This window comes from Pelobates fuscus, chromosome 2, assembly GCF_036172605.1.
Source record: "Pelobates fuscus isolate aPelFus1 chromosome 2, aPelFus1.pri, whole genome shotgun sequence".
NCBI lineage: Eukaryota > Metazoa > Chordata > Amphibia > Anura > Pelobatidae > Pelobates > Pelobates fuscus.
In genome coordinates, this window is record NC_086318.1 from 155374936 (window position 1) to 155395628 (window position 20693).

At 45.3% G+C, this 20693-nt stretch overlaps 1 protein-coding gene across 1 annotated transcript in view; it reads right to left on the reverse strand.

Moving 5' to 3' along the window:
* LOC134585652 (cytochrome P450 2J5-like) overlaps positions 1–18866 on the reverse strand; it is a 42976-nt gene extending 24110 nt beyond the window's left edge. Inside the window, exons 1-4 of the mRNA XM_063441106.1 lie at positions 18642–18866; positions 10970–11132; positions 10281–10430; positions 42–202 (exon numbers count right to left, since the gene is read on the reverse strand). Of these exons, the coding sequence (XP_063297176.1) occupies positions 42–202; positions 10281–10430; positions 10970–11132; positions 18642–18866 (699 nt within the window). The remainder of the gene's footprint in view (positions 1–41; positions 203–10280; positions 10431–10969; positions 11133–18641) is intronic.
* Between the last annotated feature and the right edge of the window lie 1827 nt (positions 18867–20693).

Genomic DNA, 20693 nt, shown 5'->3' on the forward strand with positions numbered 1-20693 from the left:
ACCATTGCTGTCCCTGAAGCATTATACGATTGCATTCTCACCCTGGCCCATAAGGTGCCTGGAGCTGCTATGACAAGTTCTGTAGCTTTGTGGAGTTTCTGAAAATCTTTGTCTTCCAGGAGAAATCTCTTTCCAAACACCACTGCAGATATAACATTGGATACAGAGTGGGTAATCCAAACTGAAGGATCAGTCGGAGACCCTAAAAAAAAAAATAATATATATATATATATATATATATATATATAAAAACATTCATAATATCTTTTCATATTGATGTCAATTTAACTAGACTAACTTGCAAACACAAATCCTCTCTTTGCTGTTCCCTAATGGCCCCCTTTACCGTTTGTATTGGTCTGTGAATATTGTAGTGTCTTTTTTGCCAATTGCACAGTTTTGCAGAATGTGTTGGCACTTTATAAATACCAGAAATAAAAAGAACAATATTAAACACTACAGTAAAAGAATAAACTGTGAAATTTGGTATTATCTTATAATGTGATAATTAATAATTTAAAGAGAACTTGTAAAATTAAATTGAAACTGTGTTGTGCACACTGAGCTGTACAGTCATGCCAGATTCGAGTCGGAGACGTGTTCTGCTAGAGCTTTGCATATTTGGATTCAATAACAACCATATGTTGTTTGTGTTTCTTCATTTTTTTCAGTTTCTAGTGGATTACGGTATGTCAAATAGGACTGTTTTGAAGTGGGGACTCTACTTAAGATATACTCAAGTGACAATTTAAATTATTGGCCAAAATATTATAAAGGAGTTATTAGAGGATTCTACCCAGCCCCAGGGGTACCCAGGAAGTATTTGTTTTATATTGTGTGCATACTGTCGATCTGTTCCACAAGATAGTTTACACGTGCACCCTCTTTAAGTAGTTAGTGGCCATGATAAAGTTGACTTGTACACCACAAGATAATTATATAGTGGGGAGCAGGTCCAGCGATCTGAGCAGGCCAAGGCAACAGGAAATGAGGTAGGAGGTTAGTGAAGCTCCAGCCCCGCTGCCTGCAAGCCCCGAGTGCACAATTTAGTAGATTGTGTCAATAAAATAGTTAAAGCGTGCGCACAAGATAACCATCTCATGAGCACGATCTACTAAATCGTGTGAATACGATAATACAATGTGCCAACTATTTAAAAAAACATTTTTTTTTAAAAAATCCCCTGCCACTGCTCTGTAGGAATCACTCATTTTATTGAAAAATATTTTGGTCATTTGAAATCATAAAATTGGCTGGAAATTTCTGGTTTAGTTCTAATGTTAATTTACTATTCAGTGAGCAGAACACAGTGTGCTGCAGTGGTTATAGTGCCAGGAATCCTGCTCTCAATGGAGAGAGTAACCGACTTCTGGTAGACCCCTGGTAAGTTGTCAAAACATTAGTAAACAGTTTGGGGGGATGCCAGGGCACTCATTACATGCGTTGTAGTGGGTATGGTGGATGGAGTGGGCCTTTAAAGGGATACTATAGGCATCAAAGCAATTTTAGCTTAGTGAAGCGGTTTTGGTGCACAGTTTTATTTTTTGTAATGTTCATGCCCCTGCAGTTTCACTGCTCAATTTTCTTGCCATTTAGGAGTTAAATCACTGTTGCTTCTGCATATACAGCCCAAGCCGCACCTCCCCTAGCTTTAAATCCCCACAGTCTGCATGCAAAAAAAGGTTTACTTTTGAATTAGATGTTAACTTTCTTTAGAAATAAACTTAACTGTAATCACACACATGAGGCTCATGTAGGGTCTAGAAGGCTATTAACATAGCAGGAGATAAGAAACTTCAAATTATACAGAATGTGCAAAAAATGAAGTGTAAACATTAGATCTATCTTTACAGGAAGTGTTTGGGAAGGCTGTGGACATTACATGCAGGGAGGTATGACTAGTGCTGCATAAAGACAGTGATTTAACTCCTAAATGGCAAATAATTGAGCAGTGAGACTGTAGGGCAGAATCTATACACCAAACTGCTTAATTAAAGGGATAATCCAAGCACCCAGACCACTTCTACCCATTGGAGTGGTCTGGGTGCCAACTCCTACTACCCTTAACCCTGCAACTGTAAATATTATAGTTTTCATAAACTGCAATATTTACATTGCAGGGTTAAGTCCTTCTCTACTGGACAGCCACTAGAGGGACATCCGTGTGCATAGAACACGAAAAGTGTTTTCAGCGACGCTGGACGTCCTCACATTATGTGAGGACCTCCAGCGTCGCCGAAATCCCCATAGGAAAGCATTGTATAATCCCCATAGGAAATCCCCATATATAATGTATAATGCTTTCCTACGGGGAGGTCTAATACGCGGCAGGGGAGAGTAGGCGGAGCCTGACCCTCGGCAAGTCACTGAAGGGGTTTTAACCTGTTCAGCAACTTGGAATGGCGGTGGGGGTTGGAGAAAGAGGGGCACTGCGGGAGCCTGCAGTGCTAGGAAAATGAATGTTTTGTTTTCCTAGCACTGGAGAATCCCTTTTAGATAAAGTTGTTTTGGTGTCCCTTTAAGTTACTAAAGTGCAAAATTAGAACTAATATGTGTAATAATATGATGGCTCAGATTTTTTTTTGGAATAAAAGAATCATCTAATTCAATTACAAACATCAAAAAGCTATTTGAGATATTTAGGGGGCGTGGCTTGACCGGGAACCAAGCTGGACGTGTCTGTCTAGCGCTCCTCACTAACCCCGATACAGAAAGCTAACAACGGCGTAAAAACCACGAATCTGTACCCACCACCATACCCACCCTGCTTACATACCACCATGGATAGGCGCACGCCGCGAAAACAGACTAAAAAGCAGACAGACGGGACAGCCACAGTGATGGATCTCTTTGCGGCCTCGCGGCAAGCCCGCCAAGATGGCGGCCAGACCAGCCCGAGGGCCTCAGCCTCACCAACGGATGGCGAGCCCGACCGGCTGCAGCACTCGCCTACATCGGAGACAGCCCACATTATAGCTGAGATGGCAGCAATGAAGAACTTCTTAGCCCGAGAAATTGAACGAAGTTCCAAAGCTGTAATGGCCGAGATACACACTCTGGGGGCCCGGACTGCTGAACTGGAACAACGGGTCGAGTCTACTGTAGCGGCCCATAACACAGCCACTGAGCACATCAACAGACTCACAACAAGGCTGGAGGCTTCGGAGGCAGCACTAGAGGACCTAGCAAACCGCTCGCGCCGTAACAACCTGCGCATACGTGGCCTGCCCGAACAAGCAGACGAGGGCCCACTCTCTGCCACTGTCCTCTCCATCCTCCGGCCTCTCTTGCCAGATATTCCGGACGATCGCTGGCACATCGACAGAGCGCATAGGGCCCTACGCGCCCGAAGGGAGGAAAACGCGAGGCCCAGGGATGTCATAGTGCGCTTCCTCCACTTTCAAACGAAGGAGGCGGTGCTGAGACGGGCCCGGGAGATCCCGGTGAAGTATGACAACACTGATCTTGCACTGTATCAGGATCTGGCTCCGCTCACCCTCCAACGCCGGAGAGACTGGCGGCCGGTCACAGATCTGCTGAGGGCTAATGCAGTGAGGTATGCCTGGGGTCACCCCTTTAAACTGCAAGTTTTCAAACAAGGCAGACCCCACGTCCTCCTTCCAGGGGCAAATCCAACCCCCTTTCTACGGAATCTGGGCATTACACCGCCTAATAACCTCACTCTACCCACCTCCGCGCTCCCAACCCTACAAGCACTACCACGAGACTGGTACGCAGCAGCAGAATAGGCCTTCCTTGTCCGAACACCTACAATCTAGCCCTACCACAACCCCACCACCCGGCAATCTGGACTCACACCCACACCCTTCTCAGCCCTCTTACAAGCTGAGTCTGCCACGAATCCTCGATGAGCCACCGGAGCACCCACATCTGCACTCTACACACGTCGGCGACGAAAGACGGAGAAGATCTGATGAACACTAGCTCCTGACACCTCGACTACCCATCACACCTGCGCTCCTGGACTTTTACTGCAGAAGAACCCCAAAGCTCCTTCTTGCCACAGGACCACCACTACAGGCCTAAGGAGTACCCCTCCAGTGGGATGAGAGCTAGGGGCTGACCTATGATCACCACAGCGGTGTAGCAGCCTCCATCAGTTCCATGCTACCCCATCGATGGTTTCACGTGCTACTTCCATCCCCCAGGACCGGTCAAATTGCCTTTCAACGGACCTGTAATGTATTATATTATTTGTATTCCTGGCACCAGACACGACAGATAGCACACTTAGCCATGACCGCTAGACTCACACAGTGCATCAGACACAAGCGCTCCTATTAACGCAGACACTGCTCCGTGTGAGCAGACTTTTGATCAGACCTGATATACTGCCATTCTACTTTGACACAGCTTCTTTTATTTTTACTTGACGTAGCTCATACCCAAAAAACACAAAAGGAAAAAAAAAAAAAATAAATAAATAAATAAATAAATAAATAAATAAATAAATGAAAAGTAAACAACAACACAAAAAAAAAACACAAAGGAAGAAAGAAAAAAAAAAAAAAAACAAAAAAAAAAAAAACATTCTTGATTGAAGACGTAAACTTAAAAACGACACTACAATTTGCATCATGCATACCACCGCTCACTATAAATAAATACACAAATACAATGACAAAAATATGAAAGGACCTTGGGGTCCACACAGCAACTTTGACACTGAAGACGCAATCAAATTACTAGACACTGGGTCCGAGCACAGCGAGGCAGATGACCAAGAGATTTGACTTTTTCTTATCCAATACTGACGCTACCCAGACAACCCCACAATTTTAGAGAATGCTCCAATGTATTGTATTCTTCTACTATGTAATGTATAATTGAATATGTAAACCGACAAACGACGCTACTAACTGCATCATGTAGGCCACTGCTCACTAAAAATGAATACATACACATATGTAATTAAAAAAATACAATAAATACGAAAAACCTAGTGGTCCACACAGCTACATAGACACTGGGGACACGCTCAATTTACTAGATTACGTGTCCGAGCGCAGCGAGGCAGATGACCAGGAGACCCGACTTTTTTCAATTGCAACGCTACCCAGACAACTCCGCAATATTAGAGAATGCATAAATGTATTGTTTCATCTAAGATGCACTGTGTAATTGAATGTGTGAAACTAACAAACGGCACTACTGATTGCATCATGCAGTCCACGGCTCACGTTTTAACGTGATCTACTAGCAGTTGGTCCGGTTAACATCACTTTGCCCCGTAATGGGATCCACATGTATCCACCCTGTCAGTACGCACAATCTCCACGACCCAGCTCACAAGGAAAATGCAGACAAAAAAAAAAAAAAAAATATATAATAAAAAATAGTTTTGTATATGTATGTATGTATGTGTGTGTGTATATGTATATATATGTATGTATATGTGTATGTATGTATATATATATATAACTATCAAAAACAGAGAAATAACCCCCCCTAGAAAAAACGTACACTTCCAATTTAACGATGACCCCCCCCCCCTTCCCAAGATTCGTGAACAACTACTTCCAAGCGGCACATTGCTACAAACCCGACCTCAACAACAACGGTTGGTAGCCGCATTTCTCTTGCAACCAATCTAGCAACAGACTGTAAAGGGGATACTCCTAGTGACGTGGTTCATGTCCCTAACCCCCCGGACGGCAGGAAAACGGCCGGAGATTAGGGTCCAAATACCCCCCACAGTCTGGCAAGGAATAAGACCAGACGAACCGCCTTCCACACTCCCCACCACCTCCTCCTCTCCCCTTCCTATCCACCCAAGTTCACCTACCTACGTTATACACCCCAACCCCGCCCATCCAGCATCCTGGGCGACAACCGATCTAACTACATTATACCGAACAACTGTGTCACTGACATGTCAGGCTTGAGGAGCAGGGGTGGGAACAGATCTCGCCCGAGACCCTTGCCTAACGCCAACACCTCATCAGAGACCACCACACACCACTATCATGACCATGAAGATATCCTCCCTTAATGTTAAGGGCCTCAACGCGCCTCGCAAGAGACGTACACTATTCAGGGAACTAAAAAGGCTAAGCCCAGACATCGCATTCATCCAAGAGACACACTTACCCAGAGCCACCCGGGTCTCACTCCGGGATCATATATACCACGTAGCCGCAGAAGCACGAGCCTTTCAAAAACGTAATGGAGTGGCAATCCTAGTCCACAAGAGGTGCCCAATACAGCTCACACATACAATAACAGACCCAGAGGGTAGGTTCGTCATTGCAACTGGACACATACACGCACAGCCTATACACTTGATTAATGTCTACGCTCCCAACAGCCCTTCATTACAATTTTGGAATAATATGTCAGACACGGTCTTGTCATTGCCAACGGGAATCCTAATCCTAGGGGGCGACTTAAACGCCACCCCGGCACCAGCCATTGACCGAAGCACACGCCCGGGACTGATGAGATCCCACGGCTTGGGCGCACAAGACAAACATCTACACCACTTTATTCAGAATACAAAACTCATAGACGCGTGGAGAGCACAACACCCCGGTCATAAGGACTACACGTACTATTCACCTCCCCACGATACTTACTCCCGCATCGACCTATTCCTAACCAACCACACCGGCTTCACTAAAACCCAAAAAACAGAGATAGGGTCCATAGCATGGTCGGACCATGCCGATATTGCCATATACCTGGAAGGCCTTTGCGGCCCCACTCCATGGACATGGAAACTTAACACGTCCCTCCTAAAAGATCAACAAGTCGTAGACGACGTTAAACAACAAATAAATACATACTTCACAGACAACTTGACACCAGACGTCCCAATTGCGACGGTGTGGGCCGCCCACAAGGCAGTGATTCGCGGCCACCTCATTAAAATAGCGACGCACAAAAAGAAACTAAAAACCCAACGACTTACACGATTGCTAGACACCCTACGTACGGCAGAACAACGCCACAAAACAGACTCGAATCCACAGACGTTACAACACCTACTAGACACACGCTTAGCCATCAGACAACTACTAATTGACGACACGGCCCGCGCACTGACATGGACCAAACGCACATACTATGACAAATCCAATAAGATGGACACGCTCCTAGCCCGCACACTAAGACCCAGAGCACAACACCACCACATCACATCCATACGAGCCCCTGACGGAAAGCTGAAAACCTCACCATCAGAGATAGCGCAAACCTTTACATCCTTTTACAAAGCTCTCTACAACCAACCCACAACAGGGGACGCTGCTGGCACAGGACCCCATCGTGGTACCTCTGACTTCCTAACCCGACTAAACCTACCCAAGCTCCACACAACAGCTACTGCGGAACTCTCAACACCAATCACCACGGACGAAATCAACCTAGCCATATCCTCCCTAAAAAGTAACAAAGCCCCAGGCCCAGACGGATATGAGGGGAGCTACTATAAAACCTTCCGAGAAGAACTGCTCCCGCACATGGAAACCCTATTTCAGGACCTAATGCATGGAGCAGCCCCCACTAAAGACATGACACAGGCACACATTATACTCCTGCCCAAACCAGACAAAGATCACACCCAACCGGAGGCCTATAGACCAATATCGCTCATCAATCATGACAGCAAAATACTGGCCAAGATATTGGCAACTCGACTCAACCCGTACCTGACACAATTGGTCCACGCAGACCAGGTAGGGTTCATCCCCAACAGACAACTATTCGAAAATACCAGACGAAACATAGACACAATCTGGACTCTTACCACAGCCAAAACACCGTCCTTAATTCTTTCCCTAGACGCTGAAAAAGCGTTTGACCGGGTGAGTTGGCCTTACATGTTCACGCTATTGGAACACATAAACATACCCCTCTCATACATTACGGCAGTGCGCGCTCTATACACAAATGTCACCGCACAAATAAAGATAACAGGAGCCCACAGTCCACACTTCGATATACGCAATGGCACTCGTCAAGGATGCCCGCTCTCTCCACTACTGTTTGTGCTCACATTAGAACCCCTCCTCCAGGCAATTAGGGAACACCCAGAAATAACAGGAGCTATGATTGGGAACCAAGAATTCCTGGTCTCGGGGTACGCCGACGATGTACTCCTCACCATGACTGACCCCATTCCCTCCATGCAAGCGCTGCTACCCCTCCTCCGGACATACGGCGAGTTATCAGGATATAAAGTTAACATGGAAAAATCCAGCGCTCTCCCGTTACACCTTACACAATCGGCCATTCATCAAATTACGGTAGAACACCACATCCGCATTTCACCCACCTCACTCACGTACCTCGGTATAAAACTACCGGCGGACCCCACAGCGCTCTACAGCCTAAACTATACTCCGCTTATAGCCAAACTCATAGCAGATATAGAGACCTGGACGGAAAAAACAATATCGTGGATCGGGAGGATACACTCGATCAAGATGAATGTCCTACCCCGTATCCTATTTCTATTCCAAGCTCTGCCCACACCAGTCACGAAACGAGACCTAATACCACTCCAGCGGACAATAGACCGCTTCATATGGCAAAACAGGAGGCACAGAGTAGCCCGCAACATACTCTATCGCCCCAAAACGAGAGGAGGCCTAGGCCTCCCCCACCTCTACTTTTACTATTTAGCAGCCCAAATGACACAAATAGCGATGTGGCATACCCCCCCAGACACTAGAAGATGGGTAGACCTGGAATCGTTACTCATGCAGTCAGATCTCCCTCAATTCTACATTTGGACACCCAGGGAACTCAGGGCACTTCCACGAACATCATGCCCAGCCATCACTAACTCTATCCAATTGTGGGACAAAATAGCCATAAAATACGGATTCACTTCCGCCACCTCCCCCCTCACCCCCATACTAAGAAACAGGGCCTTTGCCCCGGGTATGCGACCCTGGGACTTTAAAGGCCTTGAAAGAGCGGGCCTACAAAGGGTCCACCAACTGTACGTTGGAGATACAATAATCCCCTTTGCGGACCTACAAACCAGAACTACCCTAACCCCAGCAGACTTTTTTAGGTACATTCAACTGAGGAACTACGCCAACCTAAGGACCGTGAAAACAGCCGCCAAAACCAAGCAGACCTTCTTTGAAAAAATCTGCCACGCAGAACGATACCAACGGGGTATAATCTCTCAGTTATACTCCCACCTCTGCTCCTCTACCCAAGAATGGGGACCCCTCCACTACACTGACAAATGGGAATCAGATTTAGGGGAAACCCTAGAAGGCACCGACTGGCAGGACATATGGGAGGCAAACACTAAAACTTCAATATGCGTTACGATGCAGGAACAGTCCTATAAAACAATGTTCCGGTGGTACACCACCCCGGTGCAACTGTACCACATGAACAAGATACCCAATGATCTCTGCTGGCGCAACTGCGGAGAAAAAGGGACTTATATTCACATGTGGTGGAGTTGCCCCAAAATTAAACCTTACTGGAAGGCAATCCAATCATTAATCTCCCAAGTTATGGATAGACACATCACGATAGACCCATGGACGTTCCTCCTGGCCAGACCGGTAGAGGACTGGCCCATTTCAGACCTACGCCTGTTTAACAAACTCACCCTAGCAGCCAGAAGGGCCTTAGCCCAAACGTGGTTAAGGCCAGACGTCCCCCCGGTGTCCGCAGTTATTAACAAGATCAAGGACTGTCACCTCATGGACGAACTTACGGCCAGAGTTCGTGGCTCCACCAAAGCCTTTACTAAGACTTGGGAACCCTGGGAAAATTACATTAACAGTTGAGTCCTATAACCAGACCAGACGTACTCCTATACAAGAACGGACAACCAGGATGCTTCCCCCCCCCCCCCCCTCCCCTCCACCCACCACTGGTCCGGGTTTACCGGTACCCCGGCCCACGATCACCTTCTATGTTTACAACGTTAAATCTATGTTTTATTTTTCTTGTTTTCTTGATTGTACTATGTCTTAAAAACAAAAAACCTGTCAGAAAGAAACAGTACAAGTTGAAAGCTTACACAGTGGTATCTACACCTAACAACATACTCTCTGCTTTTCTGTATTAATGTGAAACCACTGTAAAATACAAATCATAGCTTCTGCGTAAGCCTATGCACTGCTCATATACCTGTTTCCTTTTCTGTCATTGAAAATAAAGAATTACAAAAAAAAAAAAAAAAAAGCTATTTGAAGAAATTTACCCTGCGTCCAGACACATGGTTCATATAAATATTTAAATTTCTTTATTTACCACATTGTCATCACTAACCCAGTCAATACCTTCCATAGCAGCAAACATTTCCAGCAGACTCTGAACCTCCTCTTGTATGCGCACCTCCATGTTCCTTTTCCCCAGGCCCAATTTCTTGAGGGCCACCTGCCCAAAGCGTCTCTGCTGCTTCCAGGTATGTCCAGACGTTAGAACAACTCCTGGAGGGATTATTTCAGAAGCATAATTATTCCCTATGGTTAGGTCTATTTTCAGATACTTTTTTATATTTGAAACTGAAAAAGTCCGTAATGTTCTTAAGATTGCTCTTCATCAGCCAAGTAAGTAAAATTTCTGAAAGCCGCTTTTGAATGGTTTGACTTCTTACCCAACATGTGTGCTAGACTCTGCTCCAATACTTCAGAAAGAAAGCCAGGAGCTGATGCTTAGGAGCTTACGAAGTCCCACATCAGCTGATCACTATCAATCAATGAGATATGCTCTGTTCTCGGACAGAGAACTTACGGCTCTGTGTTGGAAGCAGTAAAGGCAAGGAGTAGCACCCAGCAGACCCAAGTAGGATGTCAAACCACTCAAAAAGGGAAAATGCCAACATAAATTATATGATGCTGAAACATAGGATGAAATATAAGTAGAAAGCTTACTTCAGAAGAAAACCAATATCCACTCTGATATGTTATTAGTATATTTAAATAAAATAAAAAAGTTTAAATACAATGCATACAAGCTATATGTATACCTTTTTCTCCCATTAAATCCATGAAAAATGGCAACAGAGGACGCCCAGTGTATGCTTCAGAATGGGAGTTCAGAACCTCTTTGACAGCTTTGAATCCATTCAGAACTATGACTGGTATCTGCCCCAGCCATACAGTGTACACATTCCCATATATCTTCGCCAGCTATGAATGAGAAATCAGAAATTAGGAAGATGGGCAGTAGGGTAGACAAAATCTGCTTCAAATTAGAGGGCTGGGGTTATGTCCCCTAACTCAAATGCTAAATATAACACAGCCTTGATCACCCTTAATTCTACACTTCTTCAAGTCTACTTCTAGAGTATCAGTAATGTTACTCGAGCAAAGTCAGTGTATATATGCCTCTGTTGGTAATATCATTGTAAAGACATTATGTTATTATGAATGTAGCAACACTTCAGGGTCTACCTGTTTCAGGTTTCAATTGTCCCTTCATGTAATTTGTATCATAGGACAATAGCAAAATTCTGGAATATAACATAGCTGCTCTGGAGAATGTGCACTTATGTAGTACTAGAATAGAAGATGGCAAGGAGAGCAGAACAGAGCACCAGTCTCTACACTCTTCAGAAAACCAATGCAGGTGGAATTAGGAATGTTTTGCCCTGGAATGTTTGGCAATGTAATTCAGTTCATGTAGACAGCATACTCTTAAATTGTGAAAGCCAAATCCTCATAATTTCACAGGTGTCTGGTGTCAGCAAATGGATAAATTGTATGTTGATATTCTTCTTTAAAAAAGTGCCAGTGAATAGTAAAAAGAAAGTGCGTCAATGTATTCCTTAACATCTGATAGTTAATAATTACATCATAACAGGGCCGCCATCAGGGGGTGACAGCCATGATGGTTGTCACGGGCCCTGGGGGGACCGGCTGCCCGTGTGTAGCAGCGGATTTGCCGGGGCACGCACACTAATGGGGCCCATCGGGTGGCCTACGCACTATATCTTCAGGGGCCCGGTCAGTGCTGTGGCCGTGGTATAGCACAACCGGGCCCCTTTATAAAAAAAACAACCAAAAAAAAAAAAAACAACCGCAGCAAGTGCTGCTGGGAGGAAGTGGTCACTTCCTCCCAGCTCACTCCGCGCGGGACGAGCGCGCGCCCGGCAGTGAGGGAGAGCCGTGCTGACTACTCCCATCAGCCCCAGCCACCCTCCTGCAGAGACAGGAGGGTGGTTGGAAAATTAGCTTTGTGTGTGTATGTGTATATGAATGTCTGTCTGTCTGTCTGTATGTCAGTATGTATGTCTGTATGTCTGTCTTATTTTTTTAACTAATATTATTATGACATTATTAGTTAGCAGTGCAAAAATGGCTGATATTGTCTAGACATATGTGTCAGAAAATACTGGGATCCTATACGCAGAGTGTAATAGAATAGTAATGTGTGTCATGGCAAAGGTGCCTAATTAATTGCTGCCCTATGGAATATTGTCATTTATTGTTATGTGTGTAGTGCATAGATGAACTGGCTGCTTGGTAAAGGTAGGATTGTCAATCCCAAAATGGGTTAATTTGATTGTATGGGAGGGCAGAACGTTTACGATCTAAATTCCTCTTTGAAGCTGGGACCTCAACAGAGCTACTCTGTAAGGTGTGAGAAGTCACACATATTTGGCCTGGAAGTCTGGTTTAAATATAAACTAAATCTCAGTTTGCCATATGTCTAGATTCCCTCTTAGATAGGGGGTCCTTTGATATGTTAATGGAAATGAACCTTGTGTTCAGTATCATATCCAAAGGAAACATTAAAACTTACCCACAGATTAATAATTAAGCCTCATTTTAATATATTTAGAATGGGACAAGCACAGTCTTATAATCAAGCCTAAACATGAGTTGCCCGACGCCATTGGGCGGGATTGTGATATCCGCTATATTGGGTCACAAGTAAGAAGTGTTACATATCTATGGAATGGAAAAATGGTAACACATTCATAGATGCAATTATTATTTCTGTGGAAAGTACATAAGAGGAGATAGAACCAAATGTTTCTATTTGGATTGATGTTGGTCTGGAACACAAGGGGGTGGTCAGTTATTGTCTCTACAGGTATGCCTTATCTCCACCTTTGGGCCAGGCTTGGTAATCCACATGGTATATATCCAATGATACTGAGATGTGTATTGTACCTGCTTGGGGCCAAAATCTAATTTTGAGTGAGTCACCATCTTCCTTGCCCGAGACCCCCTGGGCAGAAGTTTTACTTTGAAAACCTGAGAAAGCGAAATGTGTGCTATACACACGGAAGTGCCCACTAGTGGCTGTCTAGTAGACAGCCACTAGAGGAGGAGTTAACCCTGCAAGGTAAATAATGCAGTTTATGAAAACTGCAATAATTACACTTGCAGGGTTAAGGGTAGTGGGCATTGGCACCCAGATCACTCCAATGGGCAGAAGTGGTCTGGGTGCCTGGAGTGTCCCTTTAAGGATCACATCACCTGAAGAGACTAATTAGTGTTTTGCAATTGCTTAAATTTTGTGCTAAGTTGTATTTGGTGGGTTTTTATTATTAAGTTACCTGGGGGACCAAGGCACCCTATTTATAAATGGTCTTGGTTGTGGCAGCGTTAAAATAGTAATATTTATATTGTTATGGTTAGGTGTGGGTGGTGTTTGTGGGTGGTGTTAAGTGGGATTTTATAGTTATTTCAGGTCTAGTGCAGACAAATAGTGAACTTTAACAAGTGTACCGGACCTTAGAATGGCCGGGTTGACGTCACAAGGACAGAGAGTGAACAGGGACAAGCCGAGGTCAGGGGTCAAATCCAAGTCAAAGGGTAACAGAAGGAAGAGTAGTCAAAGAAGCCAAAGTCAAAACCACCTCGAGGGGCAGAAAGTCATACGAGCAACCTTATCTCACACATAGGGTGATAGGCCTAACAACCGGAGATCTATGCATCAACACATGGGCACCAGTCCTCAATGCGGGAGGGATATGGGAGAGAGAGGGGGGGTCAGACAAGTCGACACCTGAGAGGGGGCGGAGGGCATGGGAGAGGGGCTAAGGCACGGGCTGGGAGGGAAACGAGGCGAGAGGGAGGAGGGGGAGGAGGAGGCTCCACAAAGCGAGGGGGGGGGTGGGAGGGGAACGAAACAGACAAAGAGCACAAGGGGGGGGGAAGATTTATAAAAGCCAAGAGGGTTGGCTCGATGCAGGACAAACAAAATGGACAGTAACGAACATGAAGTGGGAGGGGAGGGAAGGGGAGGATAATGAGACAGGGGATAAGTAACTAGCGGATGGTGACCGACCAAGATGAGATAGATTGTGAGGCATGAAACTGCAGACACCACAAGGCACTAGGGATCCTCTGGCCAAACAGTAAGCGGAAGGAAGGCGATGGGAAGGCTGGGAGGCTGGGAGAAGTAGCAATCCCCAGGAAGGGTCTAAGATAAAGGCAATTGCTCTGACAGTAGTTAATTTGTAGGACAAAGACCCCCACCCCCCTTGCCATGCAGCAGCGGCCACCGTCACAACACAAATACAGATTCAGGAACATGACCACTCGGGTCCCAAGCAACAGGGGAGATTCGCGGACTCGATATAGGCCGCGCACACCACAAAGTTCTGGCCTATGCAGATGACCTCCTCTTCATCGTACAACACCCGGCCACGACACTGCAAACGATCATGACGGAATTCGAGAAGTACGGCAAAGTCTCCAACTTACGCATCAACTACACCAAGTCTGAAATCTTAAACCTCAAACGTTGGACACACCCAGACACAGTCACTCAGACGCCGCTTCCCCTTCCGTTGGTGCACCACCAAGATGCGATACCTAGGGGTGTGGCTCACACCACACCTGGCAAATCTATACACTCTCAATTTCCTACCACTCCTCAAGACCACGCAGGCGGAACTCCAAACCTGGAAAGCTCACTACATATCCTGGGTAGGCCGCATCAACGCGGTGAAGATGACTCTACTCCCCAAATTCCTATTCGTCTTTCAAACTATACCGATCACGGTACTGAAGACCTTTTTTACATCCATCCAGAAGGCAGTCCGACACTTCATATGGAAAGGCAAATGCCCCCGAATAGCACACTCTCAACTGACCCTTCCTAAACTCAAATGGGGACTGGCCCTCCCCGACTTCAGGAAATACTACATCGCAACTCGGATCATCAGCTGGTCGACAGCATCACGAGATAAACCCTGGGTCCAACTAGAAGAGGATAGCACCGACTGCGATCTTAGAGCTTTACCCTGGCTCACACGGGAGGCGAGCTGGCGAATCCAACACACAAACCCGTTCGTGAAGGCCACCTTCTGTATCTGGCACCAAAATGGCCCCAAATACTATCTCACGACCGACCCAGGCCCTCTGCTCCCCCTCAGGGGTAACCCAGATTTCCCGGCAAGTGAAATGGGTCCCACACAAAGACCGGTACCCAACACCACGCTGCCCCGAATGATGGATGTGCTCACACCCACAGGCACAATACGACCAACGGCAGCCCTTTTTCCAGACCAAAGGCACACCTTCCTACACACTATAGCGAGAGAACAAATACAGCACTATACACGCTCGATCCCCCAACAACCGAGCCTTATACGGGAAGGTACAGAGTTCGAATCCCTATGCCTGGCCGACGCACCACCCCCAAGATCGATATCCCAAATCTACACCTCGCTGGCAACCAGGACGGTACCTCCTGGCACCGCCGTGCCTCTGGAGATGGGACGAGGACCTCGAGGAAGCACTCACAGACTCAAACTGGGATAAAATCATCACACTCCCCTTGAAGACTCCAGGTTCAGCGAGGCTCCAAGAAAATTCATATAAAATTCTCACAAGATAGTACATCACCCCCGCGGACCTCCATGCCAGGGACAGCACGAGACCAGACGCCTGCTGGAGATGCGGAGAGGAGGTTGGAACGTTTCTCCACATATGGTGGGACTGTTCCCTCATTCGACCAAATTGGGAAACAGTAGGGCGGGTGATCAATGAAATTGCAGACGAAAACCTCCCAATGACGCCAGCCCCCTTCCTATTGCACCACACGACAATACCCACGCCGGCGTATAAACGCTCCGTGATACCGAGGCTTCTAAATGCAGCGAAAGCTACGCTCCCCATCTTATGGAAGCAACCATGCACCCCCCCCCCCTCAGACATTGGGTGGAGGAGGTGGAGGACACCAGGAAATTTGAGGACCTGAAGGCAACCACTGCAAAGGCAAAAGAAAAATACACATGGTTTTACTGGCTGAGATACACCACTTCAGATGACTTCGTGTCACTCCTGAACGCACCCGGACACGGAGAGGAGCAGGCTAGTGGACATGCGGGAGGTGACCAACTGGGGCGCTGACGGGATGGGACTAACCCGGGGCGAAGTCTGGGGCAGTGGATGTCGACCAGACAGTGGAGATATTCACCCGCCTCCCTTTCCCACAACTTACATTCCTACCCCCCTCCCCCTCTCTTCACATCTCTACACCCTCTGTTCCCGAACCTTACCCCACACGAACATACCTCACAAGAGACCCACACAGACACCCTGACATACAAATATGGAAAGGGATCCCTGGCGATTACGGACCACACGAATGCGACAAGCGCTCACACCTACACACCACAACACTAGGCCCCGGGACAGAAGTCTCGGACAGCCTCACCCACGACCCACCGGACGTTGGGGGCAAAACACGACACGCGAACAGACCACATAGACAAGTAGCCTCTGACTACTTTATCACATGTAACCTAAAGACAGCAAGCACACGATACTCACATCTGACGCGACCCAAAAAAAAAAAATGCAGGGCCACCTACATTGCAGTAAGCAATTACGTGAACGACTCACAGGCACGGCCACATACACATGTGCAGATGATGGCCACGGCGCGCATAGCACACACCAGGCTGCTATTTAGACAACGGCACGTCCCACGCTATACACCATAATAACTCTATACACAACCAATGCAGCAGCAACGATGGCCACACACTATACACAACAATGAGCCAGAAGCCTATACCTCGGGTAACAAACAATTATACATACGTAAATCTGTACTTATATGCTTATGTTGTGTTGATGATTACTGCTATATGGCGATGCAATACCTGGCCTCTGCGAAGGCACATGCGAGCTCACATAAAATTGCCGTGATAAGCCTCTGCATAGGCTACAGTGCAACAACTTGCACCCTTGTTATATGCTGGTTAGACTGTTACCAACGAAATAAAAACTATTTAAAACAAAGTCAAAACCAAAAATACAATACTAGAATATAATGCGCTATTGGGACTATAAGAACCTCAACAAGACAAAGTGCTATGGGTGAATCAGCCTTTTATATTCTGGTGCTTTAATTTTTAAGCCACGCCCCCAAAAGGTTTGAATTCGGACATTTTGGCAGGCTGTGTCGTCATTGGCATCATGATGTTGGCACATACGCACTGCGGTGACGTCATTTGCATCATCACGTGGGTGCTCGCATGCCACATCATATAACGGGGCGGAGCCACAGCGCCCGGCGTTGGAACCGCTGGACGCCACAGAGGTCAGCGTTGGAACTGCTGGACAGTCCCCAACCCATATAAGCACAGCAGATACTCTGACAATAGGGTAGCCATTTTTGCACACGAATCAGCACCTTTTTTCATTGTCTGAATATTTCTCTCTATATCTTTGCATGGATCATATTTAGATAAGTTGATCTGTCACATGGACAAGCATCGGAGGGCCCAAATAATATATATATATATTTTTTTTAAGTACAATGTGGTCTGCCTACATTATTAATTACTAATAGGCTTGGTGTATTTCACGCAGCCCTAAGAAATCGAAGATAATCCTACATGATGTTTTAGAGGCTTAATATGATCACCTGATCAACCTTCGGATCCAGTGAAAAGAATCACTTTTGTCCATTAGAGAAGAAAGTCGGTCATTGACATCTATATACATTTAAGATTGTTTACGGATTGCAGTACTAAAATATTGTGACCCTGTACTTACCAAGCCTTATGATAAACTAAGCAACATACTCACCCAATGTTCTGTACATGTGTTTTAAACATGATAAGCACCTGGATATTTTACTCAAAAAAATAAGCATTTATCAATAATTATGGTCATCCCAGTTCTGGTAATCTTGGATGCAATTATGTGTTTCTGGTACCTTTGTCTCTTTTTTTTAATCACTCTCACAGAGAACTGCATAAGATTCCAACGTTTTACTACCATAATATTTAATAATTATATATTTGCATACCTAGACATTATAGCTGGCAGGAGACAAATAGTTGTACACCAATTTTGGAAGCTATTACTATGACAGCTGCTGCTAGTAAAGAGTCATACTAAGCACCATAATAATAGCAGTTCATCATAGTAGTTATGGTGTTATGAATCTATGGGCAATATCCCCAATATTTGGTCAAACCATTTTGTAGCAGTTTGACATAAATCAGGTATTTCCCAGCAACCATAACTCACATTTGCAGTCTTTGGAAATGTATACACTAAAATGGAAAAAGAACATACACAAAACACAGACACTGAGACAGTGGCCATAGACTCATAGAACCATAACTGATGCAATGACTTGCAGTTGATATGGTGCTTACAACCCTTCTAGTTTCTATTGCTTTCCCCATATAATTGGCATATCTCCATTTTGATTACCTCAATGAAGGTTTCATGATGAAGTTGAAATCTTAGGGTCCACAAATTGCCCAGAATAGGGAGAGTAGGGGGACCTGGTGGGTAAACGTGATCTTCTCCATGCTTCCGATAGTAGCCCCATATGAACATGCAGAAAAGCACAATTAGGAGTAATTCACTAATCATTCTTCGTGGTATACTGCGCCTTTCACTGTACTTCGTCCAGTTTGCCCCTCTCACTTTCATTCGTTTTTGGTTGGTTGGTTGTTTTTTTTAATATCTTTGCCTTTTTCCCTTCTCTGCCTCATGTTGCACAGTGAAGCTTTTAATTTGGGTGATCTCTCTCTGGCAGATAACCAGCAAAGATTAATGAATAAGTATGTTTGGAAATTAGGCCACTATCAAATTAACCCTGGATATGTAAAATGAGGCAAGCCATCATCAATCAAAGTGCACATAAAAAAGCAAATACACGATTAGGAAAGTAGTAAAGCACAGCTCTTTAAAAACTTTGACCGGAACGTTTTTCAATGTATCAGCCTGTGGCGAAAGTGACCTTGCCACTGGTTTTTGGAGGGGCCTGTTTGCCAGCCTCCTGCCCTGTGACTATATCCCTGTGATAAACCTTGTTTAAAGAATACTGTTTGTGCCCTTTTGGACTGGTACAGTAGCACTTCAAACTCCCGAAGTGGTTCGAAGTGGCAGACGCTGGAACGAACGCCATAAGTTACAAGTGTTCGCGTCACACCCATGCGACCCCAACGTGTCCCTTCTGGTCCCGTGGGAGACAGTCGCAAGCGTAACTTCCTCTCTATGGAACGCACTTCCGCATTCCAGCAAACAAATGGCGGACTGACCGGGAAAAGAAGCCCAGGAAAACCAAACAGTCAATGAGGTAAGACATTACAAAACTCTCTTGGGGACCTAATAGGAGGAAACAAAAATGTCCCAACAATGGTACCCTAAAAAGGACTGCATCATAATAGTATGGAACCCACTGGTATGCCACATGAGGGGGATATTTTGGCCCCATTTATAGGGGTTATACCAAAGGGGAATTTTTAAGGAGGTCCGACCCCCACAATTTGTAGACGTGTCTCCCTCAGAACACTATACCTATCCCACGTAGCAGTTCAGTACATACACTGAACCTGACCCAGTTAGTCCTGCTCTTGCAGGCTGTTTACTGGGCTGAACTTCATTTGGAAAGAACCCATGACAAACAGGAAGGTGGCCAAAAAAGAAAAAAGTGTGCCAAGTCCTGTAGAAACAGCTAAGGACAGAAAAAAAAAAAAGACTGTGGTGTAAGGGGAGGAGGGACTATTTCTACCCATCAGTATAATTAATCTAATTAATTCCTGTCCTGTGACTGCCAAGATGCTGCCATGATTAGCCAGGAAAAAAATATTAAAGAGAATGGATCCAAGTACATATCCCCGAGGTACCCCACTGTTGACAAGCCCATGCTTCGAATATACTCCATTGACTACAAGCCTCTGTTGCCTGTCACTCAGCCACTGCCTTACCCAATCAACAATATTGGAATCCAAACTTAAAGATTGCGGTTTATTGGTAAGCTTTCAGGCAAAGAAATCTGTAATGAGACAGAGGGGGGTATTTCTCCAAATCCCTACATACTTATTAACCCTTAACAGGAAACACATTGGATGGAGGGCAGCATTGTAACATGGCTGTGTGATACAAAAGCGAATACAAATACACAAAACTAAATCCTGTGCTTAAACTCCCACTATTCCTGGGCTAACGCGTAGGTAACTTATTTTCTTTGTTTTTTATTGTATATATTGGGGCTGATGTGTGGTATAGATATTGCTGCCGCCCAGGAGTAGTGGGAGGAGGCGTTACATCTAATGGTCATTGCAGTTCCTAAATAACCCCCATTTATTTAATTATACATAGGGATTTATGTTATTGTGTAGGTAATTATTTTTTTCTTTATTGTAGATAACATATACTTCCAATATAAAATGTGTGTACACAAAAATAAAAACAAGCCACATACATGCAATTCCTAGTATTGTACTAGGGTCCTCTATTGACATGTATAAAGAA